This window comes from Malaclemys terrapin, chromosome 7, assembly GCF_027887155.1.
Source record: "Malaclemys terrapin pileata isolate rMalTer1 chromosome 7, rMalTer1.hap1, whole genome shotgun sequence".
Lineage (NCBI taxonomy): Eukaryota > Metazoa > Chordata > Testudines > Emydidae > Malaclemys > Malaclemys terrapin.
In genome coordinates, this window is record NC_071511.1 from 40,463,927 (window position 1) to 40,476,008 (window position 12,082).

Below are 12,082 nucleotides of genomic sequence, written 5' to 3' on the forward strand. Positions count from 1 at the left end.
TTTCCAGATCATTTATGAATATGTTGAACAGCACTAGTCTCAGTACAGATCCTTTGGGGACACCACTATTTACCTCTCTCCATTGTGAAAACTGACCATTTATTCTTATCCTTTGTTTCCTGCCTTTTAACCAGTTTCTGACTGTCCCTCTTATCCCATGGCTGCTTACTTTGCTTAAGAGCCTTTGGTGACAGATCTTGTCAAAGGCTTTCTGAGTCCAATTACACTATATCCCCTTGTTCACATGTTTGTTGACCCCCTCAAAGAATTATAATAGATTGGTGAAGGATGATTTCCCTTTACAGAAGCAGTGTTGGCTCTTCCCCCAACAAATCATGTTCGTCTATGTGTCTGATAATTCTGTTCTTTACTATAGTTTCAATGGGTATGGAACAGCCTTCAGATGAGAAGAGATTAAAAACACTGGGATTTTTCAGCTTGGAAAAGAGACGACTAAGGGGGATATGAAAGAGGTCTGTTAAATAATGAATGGTGTGGAAAAAGTAAATAAGGAAGTGTCATTTACTCCTTCAGATAATACACCGCTAACTTGATATAACGCGACCCGATATAACATGAATTCGGATATAGCACGGTAAAGCAGTGCTCCGGGGGGTCAGGGCTGCACACTCTGGCGGATCAAAGCAAGTTCAATATAACGCGGTTTCACCTATAATGCGGTAAGATTTTTTGGCTCCCGAGGACAGCGTTATATCGAGGTAGAGGTGTATAAGAACCAGGGGTCACCCAATGAAATTTATAAGCAGCAAGTTTAAAACAAACAAAAGGAAGTACTTCTTCACACAATGCAGTCAACCTGTGGAACTCATTGCCAAGCAAAAACTATAACGGGATCCAAAAACAAATTAGATAAGTTCATGGAGGATAGGTCCATCAATGGCTATTAGGCAAGATGGTCAGGGATGCAACCCCAGGCTGTGGGTGTCCTTAGTCTCTGACTGACAGAAGCTGGGAGTGGACAACAGAGGATGGACCACATGATTGCCCTCTTTTGTTCATTCCCCCTGAAGCATCTGGCATTGGCCACTGTTGGAAGACAGGATACTGGGCTAGATGGACCATTGGTCTGAGCCAGTATGGCTGTTTTATGTTCGGAAGGGCTACAGTCCTGGAGAGTGCTCCTGGCAACCGATGGAGAATGTCCACACTTCCTAGAGAACCTGGATTACTACCTGGCTTACTAGTGCCCAGAGGGCATGTTAGGGGAGGGGATGATGTGAGGGTTCATAGGTCTCAAACGTGGGCCCACAGGTCACCAGGCAGTGCTCAGACCACAGCCACCACACAGCTACTCATCTGAATGACTGGAGGAGGAGGCCAGTGAAGCTCCAGCTTGCAAAGGGCTGCACCCACAAAGCTGGAAATCTGCACCCAATTGGCTGGAAAGCTCTATGGAAACCGGAAAGAGGTACAGGAAGTTGTCTGAGCAAACTAGAGGAATCTTTGACTGGCTGCTACTATGAACCCTGCCTATTTGTCTGACTCCTGAGCCCTGCCTCACAGCGCGTTCTTGGTTCCTGTCCTCCTTATCCCAGGCCCTGGTGTGTTCCTGGTTCCTGCTTTACTCTAGGTCCTACGCCCTATCCCTGATGCTGACTCCAGCTCTGACCTTCGGCTTGGCACCTGACTCTGTTTTCAGCTCTGATCCTGGCTCTGGTTCCAGGCTCCCGACTCTAACCATTAGGCCTCACCACCCAAGCCCCGGTCCCTACACCCTGTCCTGGAGCTTCCAGCCCCCAGCACTAGTTAGGTCAGTCCCTTTTTTTCCAATTCCCGTGTGGCAGCTGGGGAATAGCTTAAGGCACAGGACTACCCAAGCTATACCCCCATGTCCTCTTTCTCCACCTGCTCCCGCCATGTCCCGGTACATCCTCTGTACCAGGAGCTCTTGAAGGGTAGCGGCCAGGGCTGGTTCTGCACTGGTCAGAGGGCTCTGTACTGGGGTCATCCCCATGAGGCTGTTTTTGGGCTGTTGTGCACCAGCATAGCTGTCACAAAGTAGTAGCAGGGCAACCATGAATCGAGTTAACCCTTTGTTCATCAGGGACCCAGTAAATGTTCCTGCCCCATGGAACCTTAAATTTGAATTTTCAGCCTCATGCGAATGAGTTTTGAGAACTCCATCAGCCTCTTTAATTCCTTCCTCCTTTTCCTCCAAAGAAATCAATAGAAATTTAAAATTTGAACACAGCTCTATGACTGTTTTGGTTTTGGCCTGGAATTAGTATTTATGCAGCTAACAAATTTTAAAACAAGCATACACATGAAACACTGGAAGCAAGTTTAACTAATTCTTCCTTCAATTTTTTATCTGTGTCTTTGCCTGGAAGGCATCAGTGCTCTGCTGAAATCCAAAGTGATTTTAAATGAAAAGAAACCTTCAACTTTGTATGAAAGCTTCCAGTTTTCCCAAATGAGAGTGTTTTAAATCATCTGAATAATTCAAGGCATTCACCTATCAGCTACTTCACACACTGCAGGATGGAGAATGCTGCTAAGCATTCTCTTGGCCCTTGTCTGAAGAGGTCCACTGAATCCTACATGGAGTCCCGAGAGTCCCCCATTATCTCCACTCATCTACTTGCCTTTGAGGAGCACAGATGCCACTCACCATCCTTCCACTTGTCAAAAGGCAGGGCCTATTTGAAACTGGTCAGTGCCACTTCATAATCTCCCCATTGCTACTCTGCAGTCATTTACCCCTGTGCAAAGTGGGTGTAAAATGCTACTTTGTCATGACAGTAACACCACACACCCAGTGGTTTCCCAGCAATAGCATGCTAAGGAACACAGGTCTTGTCTACACTTTTTGGGGAATGCAAGAGGGTTACACCAGTGTAAGTGCATTAGTGTTAACCGCTATTTAGACATGATGTACCAATCTAAAATGTGTCATGCCACAGGGCAGCTTACTCTAGTATAAATGGGCTGGGTGGATGAAGCCACACAATCATAAATAGGGCTGCAGATATGTCATGACACTTTTTAAAATAAAAAATCACGTGCAGTCATAGTAAATTTAGTAAAAGTCACGGGTTTAGTGACTGCACCATGATTTTTGATTTAAAAAATTCCCTAACAACTGAGGGGGCACCAACCATGCATAGCAACCCTAATCCCAGCCTGGTGGGGAGAGGAGATAGGGGGTGGGGAGTGGAGAGCAAACCTTCCCCACACTCAACCCGGGCAGCGGTGGCTCCTGGGGCTGGGCCCCGGGGTTGTGAGGGAACTCGCAAGCCCTCACTTTGGGTCCCACCACACCTCCGTCATGAATGGCACCGCGACCCCACACACCTGGCCACAACGTCTGAAACAGAAAGCTGGACCCAGCCCCACAGAATAGGAGCCACAGGAGCTGCCACTGTAGGGTGAGTCACAGACACAAAAATCGTCACAGATAAACAGGAAAATTACGCTACCCATGATTTTTTCTTGACATAAGAAACCTGCATCCTTAATTGCAAGACATTTCTCCTAGAAACTAGTTGCTAGGGACACTCTGCAAAATTATGGGCCACCTCTACAGGTACAGAGCAGGTGTAGTGGGAATTGGACCATTTTCCCTTTCTCATAGCCAGGGTCAGGGGTGGTTAAAGTGCAGCCTGCCCGTGAGAAGGTGAGAACTGATTGGGAGAACTTAGCCTACTAAAACAACAAGGAGTCTGGTGGCACCTCAAAGACTAACAGATTTATCTGAGCATAAGCTTTCATGGGTAAAAAACCTTACTTCTTCAGATGCCTACTAGACATTCAAGACCCTAATATGAAACCACAGTGTAGGAGCCCAATTCTCCCCTCATTTACACACCATTAGCTTCAATGAGGTTAGTCCTGATGAACTCCTTTCTAAGTTAATGGATGATCAAGCCATCCGTCATTTTATCATTGTACTACTATAAATTATAATGCCAAATTTGTTGGGATTATAAAACTCCATTTCTTATTAAAAAGGCAAATGGCAGTGATTATCCAGTTTCCACAAGATAGACAAATTACAGTTAGATTATGAGATATGGGCTCTTCCTCCCATTGACTTCTTTCTCTCTGACCGCCAGAGATTATCTTTATAAATCACGTGTTTCATACTAAAAATTTATAGGAACAGAAAAATACCTCTGATTGGTACAGGTAAGCATCGATAATACACATTCCTGGTTGTAAATTCAATGGATCCTTAATGATGTAACAGTTCTATGCTGCATTTCCAAACCATACCCAGGGCCATTTCACACTTTAGCCCTTTTCCTGTCACAAATATTCTTCTTTGCCACTACCCTAGTGACCTTTCACACGACTTTGATTTCTGTTTAACTTCTGTGAGTGTTCAATCAATCAATAACCCACTCTAAACAACAATGAGGCAATAAACTGAGGGAAAATGGTATATATTAGAAATGATGGAGTAATCTGCCTCTAGAAACCTTACTATGCTGTTAAATCTAAAGCAAAATGTAGTAGTTCAAACTGTGCTGAATTATGAGCATTTCCTCAAGACAAAATTTTGCAATGCAAGGGCATTATGGGAATTACTCTCTTCTGCTGAAGAATTCAACAAAATGCTTTGCTCTGCCAGCACAACGAGGCAAGAGGACTTGAGGATGGGTAATCAGGCTTAGTTAACACAAAGTTCCCACTCTGGGGATCTGTTTCTGGAAGCTAAGCATTCTGTAGTTTGTACTCAGCTTATAAATTCTAAAGAAGTACCAAGAATGGATTTATGTGAGTATGGAAGCCAGTAACCATGAATGAGGCTAACAAAAAGTGATGCAGACTTTCAGAGCTGAAGGAAGGAAGGATGGCCCAGTGGTTAGGTTGCTAACCTAGGACTCAGGGGACCGGGGCTCAATTCCCTGCTCTGACATAGCCCTCTAGTATGAGCATGGACAAACCACCTAGCATCTCTGTTCCTCAGTTGTCCATCTGGAAATCAGGGATAGCAGTACTTTCCTACCTGATAGGATATTGTAAGGATGAATCCATTAAAGATTGTGAGGTGCTCAGATAGTACAGCAGGGATCAGCAATCTTTGGCATGCGGCCCCTCAGGGAAATCTGCTGGTAGACTGGGATGGTTTGATTACCTGCAGCTTCCGCAGGTTCGGCTGATTGCAGCTCCCACTGGCCGCGGTTCGCTGTTCCAGGCCAATGGGGGCTGCGGGAAGTGGTGGCCAGCACATCCCTCAGCCCACGTTGCTTCCTGCAGCCCCCATATGGCCTGGAATGGCAAACCGCGGCCAGTGGGAGCTGCGATCCGCTGAACTTGTGGACGCTGCAGGTAAACAAATTGTCCCGGCCCGCCAGCGATTTCCCTGATGGGCCGCATGCCAAAGGTTGCTGATTACAGCATGGGGGACTGTAAAGTCCCATAGGTGGAACGTATTTTACTATAACTGCACTACAATTTTAAAATCAGGGTAGCAGAATTGGGATGGCAGGGGAGGCTACCACCTCCACAATGGAAATACTGTGGGAGCTCTGACCTCATATAAACTTGCACATACCTGGGGAGCAGGGGGGACAAGAGCAGAACTCAGAGGGGCTTGAGCAGCCACTGTGGGGGCTGGGAAGCAGGGAGCATGATCTGGAGGGGTTGGAACAGGCCTGGAAGCAGGTAGGAACCCCCTGGACCCTTCTTCCCAGTCTGGAGCTGGCTGCCTCCTTCCCACACTGAGTCTCAGTGCCTCCTCTCACTCTCCCTCCTATCCCTCCACCCCCCCATTTGTAGAGAGGTACTGTGCTCCTCGTCCCTATTTAAAATTGTGGAATTGTTTAATGTGGCAAAATCCTTATTCTCTCGCTTTATATGTGGCTTGGATATTGCCATCATTGTGATGTGAATCTTTGCACTTCCAGCAGGCACCAAAATGTAGATGGAAGCAGGAGGATGCTGGCTGTATCCCCCTCCACCCGAGCTGGTGCTGCAGAATCCATTGGCAGCCCTCTTTGGGTCCACAGACTGCTCTTGGTCAGAAGCAGTGTCTCCATGAGGTATTGGGATTGATTGGTGAGTGATAGGACACCAGTCATACTGGGTAGAAGAGAATTATTAATAATTATTAGTATTACCATAGTACCTAGGAGCCACAGTTGTGGATCAGGACCCCGCTGTGCTAGGCGCTGTACAAACACAGAACAAAAGAGCTCACAATCTAAGTATGAGGCAAAAGACAACAGCTGGAAACAGACAGACAGATGTGGGAATGTAAGGAAAGAATGAGACCATATTGGTCAGCAGGCTAGGCAGTGGTCTCAGCACAACAGTGGCCTACCCACTGACCAGTTTTCTGTAAGCATCACAGCACAGGAGAGTTTTAAGGATGGATTTGAAGAATCTGTGTTTTTTCTCATTGACAACTGCCCTTCACAATCCCAGTGAATTGATTTCTTTTGCTGGTATACCTACAGATTTTCCTGTCTTGTTTCCAGTAAAGAAGATGCCATTTAAAATTATATTGCTTTTCAACTGGGTGACTCTTCTCTCCCATTTCATTATTTTACACTGTAACTCTCCCTCAGAAAAGAGAGAATCCTACAATAAAATGTGTTGTTCCTGGGCTTGGCACCCCGGATATTGGCATGGAGGAAATCAGTGGTTTGATATCATAATATGCTGGCTAGAGCATACTTGTGCCACTGCCCTGTACTGGATAGAATAAGTATCATTTAACGACATGTCATAGGCTCTTTACGTTCTTCTTTAGCTCAGGTGATAGTGGTCTGTGCTTCTGAATTGCACTGATTGAAAGCTAAGTCAAACGCAGCGGACAGTGAGGTGATATGCAGGGCTTTTTTACTCCATCATAGGCGTTCATTTCTGTTTTATCATCACAAAAGAAATCATGTGTAACTGGCCATGTTCATACTTTTTCCTAAATCGGGACCAACTGATCTTGAAGTCACACAGTATAAGGTGTATAAGCAGCCATGGCCTCTACTTCTTAAGCAAATGGCTTTCTATATTGTCTTCCCCCTCTAGCCTTTGGAATGGATCTGTCCTTCAGCCAGGGAAGAATTTAACTTTAATCTTCAAGCCATTACCCCTTTTAAGTCATCCATTGACTACCACAGGAAGAACCTACCTCCATGGAGGACTGTACATTGGTCCAGGTGCCATAAGTAATGTGCTGTGGTTGTTCATGAGTATTAACATTTTGTGATTTCTCTTGAAGAGTCATAATTAGCCTATGTAAACGAAGAGTCCAGAGGGCCAAGGAACCTCCAGTGTGGTTTCAGTCTCCTTACCCTACTATCAAATTCCACTATTTCAGAGACATGTTGGGGAGCACCTAGCATGCTGGTTGCCTTGCTGCCCTCAGAGTGAGCCTTTATCTATTCTCTTAGCCCTTATCGAGCACTGTACAGTACTAGATTACAAAACTACAGGGAGTGCTACCGCAGCTGTTCGGGCTGGGACTGAAGTAGTTTTTTATAAGAGATGTCGCAGGACAGAATGAAGAAGAAAAAGCTGTAGTTTGTTTGGGCAAAGCATTACTCCAACTACTGAGAAAACAATTTCATTACCCACAATTTTCCAGTGGGGACATCATGTTGATTTTGAAGGTACCTGGTCAGACCCTCAGCTGATGCAAATTAATGTCATTCCAAGCCTTCAATGGAATTACACCAATTTATACCAGCTAAGCGTCTGGTCCAGAGTGGATAACAACCTTTGTTGCCTATTGAACTGTGAGCAATTTCACATGTTTGCAAGGCAGTTTACTTCAGTCTCTTTTGGGTAATTTAGCAGACATTCAATTTGTACAAAAGCTGGTCTGCCTTTTATTCCCTAAGCATCCACATTTCTCTAATGCTCTTTTCTCTCCCACTCTCTTATATTGGTGGCCGTTCAGGGTGGCTTTTCTCTCATCGAAAGGCATGGCAGGACTGAGCGGACACAGCATGCAGTTTCTATAACTGCCTCCAGTACTTTCCTGCAAGGCTTGTTCATGCACTGTAATTTAGGATTCAAATCCTTCAGGGTTTTGTTGTTGTTGATAATTGTGTTGCTTTTGCATCATATCATCATTGGTTGTCTTTATTAGTATTAAAAAGGCCCTTAAGTACTCACTCTGCATATCTCTTCAGCAATAGCACATTTATATTTTAATGTAATGCCTTATAGTAAAAGCTGCTGAATCACACACAGACTAGTCCCAGATCAGTTCTGGGACTGATCCAGAAATCTGACTGGGTTCAGATATGTTAAGTTACAAATTAGCCACCCAAAACAAAAGCAATGGCCCCCTGTTTACTATATAAATGCAAATTAGTGAATTAAGGGATTTTTCTTTTCATTGCTCTAGATATACAAACCAAAGGGGAAAAAGTAAGAGTTTATATTAGGAGAAGCCAATGAGACTGCATTTTAGATACTAGTATATGAAGGTAAGATATTGTTACATTCTTTCTCTGTAATATTGTGGTTTGGTGCATTGAGAAAACCACTTTAGTGCTGTTCCATGAATTAACTGTCTAATTACACATGAATAGTTCATGATTGGGGAAACAGTGTAAAGAGCTGAGTTCAGAAATATGACATATGTCTTGATCTGTGTTTGAAAAGTGACTGTCCCAGCAGGGGTGTTGGAACAATTTGGGTGCTGGAAGCCATTGAACAAAACTGTAAACCCCATATGTGAGGGAAATCATGTATTTGGTTGTTTTTAATACTTCAAGCCAGGGAGTCCTGCCACACCCCCAGCACCCCTGTGGCCCACTGAAGGTGTGATAGGTAGTGTGCAGGGGCATGCACAAGGGAGGGCAAGCAGGGGCATCCTCCCCTCCCCCCTAATCAGTAGGGACACAGAGCTTCTCCAGCTTGGGACCGCAGCAGGGAGATTGAGCTCCTCTAGCCCTGGGGCACGGGGGAGGAGGAGAGGGGGCACAGGATGTGTCCCTCAAAAAGCGGTCAAATGTTTATTCCTGTACACACCCCTGGTGGTGTTTGTGGGTGTGGGTGTGTGAGAGAGAGACTAGGGCTTGTTAAACAGTGTCAATTGAATAATTAATTTGAAAAAACTCACAATAATTTTCAAGTATTTGTAATTTGTTCTCCATTTTCTCAGTTTACAGACTAATTCACACATATTCCTGAATATAGGTTCACTTGGGGGCTTCTTTTTTAGGTCAGTCATTTTTCTTATTATTTGCACCAGTTTGTGTGTAACATGGATTAATATTAAAGTCCTGATCCAGGCAAGTTTCCTTGCTCAAGACAGCATGATAGCACATGATTAACTTAAAGCATGTACTTAAGTTCCATTTAAGGCTATTCTTTTAGGTTACACCATATGCTAGCAGAACACATTCAAACGAATGACTCTCTCACTAGTATATAATACTTTGTTACTTCTTTGTTACTACTACTCAGAGAAAAAGGGCAGGCACCTAAGCTCCTCTCTATGGGGCTGATCCTACACCCATGGCCGGCTCCAGGCACCAGCAACGGAAGCAGGTGCCTGGAGCGGCCAATAGACAGGGGCGGCACTTTGGCGGCAGCTCAAGCGCCCCGTTTTACTCTTTGGCGGAAATTCAGCGGCAAGTCCTTCACCTCGTCTCTTCCTCTTTGGCAGCAGCTCAATCGTTTCCCCCCCCCCCCTTTGCTGCTTGGGGCGACAAAAAAGCTGGAGCCGGCTCTGCCTACACCCCAGTGAAATCAATGGAATTTTGCACAGGCTCAAGTCCTATGTGGGCACATATCTCCCTTTGGCACCGATTCAGGAAAGCACTTAAGCATGTGCTTAAGCCCCATTGAAGTTAACAGCAAAACTCCCATTGATTTCAATAGAGGATACCGGTGATAAATTAGGGCCTTTTAATGTGCTTTACCTAATATCTAGTACAACTTCAAGGAGAACAGCATCCAAAGAGTAAGTCAAGCTAATTTATTTTAACAAGATTTTTTTTTTTAAAGCGGCTATGTCTAAAATATTTCAGTATGATTTTTACAATGCTTTAAAATAGAATTAGACCAATAAGGGTGCATGTTCCAATACCTTTATGGGATGGCTGAGGCTGTGCAATGCCCACTGGTGTCCATAAGAGTCACACAATTCAGACCTCCATGCACATGACTTGAAAAACAGACACCTGCCCCCCCTCCCGACTATTCTTAACCAAATAAGGCCTCGATTCAACAAACATTCATGCATGTGCTTAACTATATTCATGAGAAGATTTCCACTGATGCCGGTGGGGCTACACATACAAATGAAGCTAAGTGCATAGGTGTTTGCAGGATTGAGGCCTACGTTAAAAACAAATGTGTTACCTGTAGCAGTTGTTGTTGTAGTTGTTGTAACTCCCCAGGGCTGTCAAGCATCCCAAGCAGATGGCATAAGAGAAAAATATCTGCGTGCCAGCATCCACCCAGACCTGCAGGCAGAAACCAAAGGCGTTATCAAAGGGAAAGAAGGAATCATCATTGTTTGTGCTTTCAGCGTGTTTATTTTCTCACAGGCAACTACGCGAGGTAACTGTAAATATCTGGCAAACTTTGTTTAAATTAGAAAAAACATGGATTTGATTCTCCTTTTATAACCACTGGTGCAAATCAGGAATAACTCAACTGAAGTCAAATGGATTTCACAAGTGTCCAACTTTGTAAGTAAGAGGATACTTTGGCTTTGTGTGGCAGATAGGTGACCAGATAGAAAGAGTAAAAAATTGGGACAGGCGGTGGGGGGTAACAGGCGCCTATATAAGAAAAAGCCCCGAATATCAGGACTGTCCCTATAAAATTGGGACATCTGGTCACCCTAGTGGCAGATCCTCAGCAAGTGCAAATCCTCCTTGCTTCATTGAAGTCAACGGAGGTTTGACAACTTATATCAGCTGAGGGTCTGTCCCTGGCCTCCTCCCTATGGGATAGCTAGAAACTTTTTAAAAAAAATAATTTGAGATTAATTAAATACATACCCACAATGCATGATGTCATTCACAGATTCATGCACATTGAACAATGAGTCAGGGGGGAAAGCAGGCAAATAATTATTATGTGCAATTTGTATTGAAGCAGCACCAGGAAACCTGAGTTATGGATTAGGACCCCACTTTGCTAGGCACTGTACAATCACAAAACAGACAGACAGCCCCTACCCCAAATGGCTCACAATCTAAGGAGCTTTAAATGGCTAGCCTGGCAACTCAGAAACTGGAGCACTTTCGAACACAGGAGGCTGTGTGTGATCCATTGGATAGGGCAATGGGCTAAGAGTTCGGAGAGCTGGGTTTATTCCTGAATCTGTCACCGGCTTGCTATGTAATCTTGGCAAATCACGCGATTTGGGCAACTCTATGCCTCAGTTTCACCATTTGGGGATAATGAGATTTGCTTGAGATTGATGGATGAATGAAAAGTGCTATACGCAAGATAAATATTATTGTTATGCTTATTATTAGATTTTAAAAATCATTTCTATTACAAGTGCGGCACTGATTAGAGATAACTCATTTTCCATGTAACTTCTCAAGAATAATGTTACATCCCAAACTCAAGTGAGTCATTGCCATTTAATCACAAGACAACAATCTTAACTCTGACCCAAAGTAATGACTATTCTTTCATTAATAATCTCAAAATATAAACACAACACAAAATATTTTTTTGAAACAAAAATCATAAAAATTATGTATTCATACATACAGCCTTTGGTTGTATATGAACTTCTATGGTTGTAGATATACACATTACTTGATATCTGATAAGAATAGTTTCTTTATTATGTGGGTAGTGTAAGATTTATCAGGTTCTGAACTATCCATTTCCTTGCTTCTGAGTGCTTGGGTTTTGTAAATGATGTAGACAGGTGAGAATATTTAGCCTTAACTGATTCTTGAAATGATTTTTACTTGTTGTTTATGGAACTTTCAATCCTTCATTCATCTTTTTCTTTTCATCACTATCCCCTTACTCCCCAGTGACAGCGACCCATTCCATGGGACAGAATGCTCAAGCTCAACACGTGCAATAATCAGACTCGTCAGAAATTTGGATTGTGGATGGAGGGGTTTTCCCTTCATGTTTCTCTGTAAGGAAAAGTAAGCAGGCAATTCAACTTAAA

General features: G+C 43.9%; 1 protein-coding gene across 1 annotated transcript in view; it reads right to left on the reverse strand.

Moving 5' to 3' along the window:
• SLC6A11 (solute carrier family 6 member 11) overlaps window positions 1-12,082 on the reverse strand; it is a 191,515-nt gene that overhangs the window by 31,361 nt on the left and 148,072 nt on the right. The window contains exon 8 of the mRNA XM_054036296.1: window positions 10,291-10,394. Within this exon, the coding sequence (XP_053892271.1) occupies window positions 10,291-10,394 (104 nt within the window). The remainder of the gene's footprint in view (window positions 1-10,290; window positions 10,395-12,082) is intronic.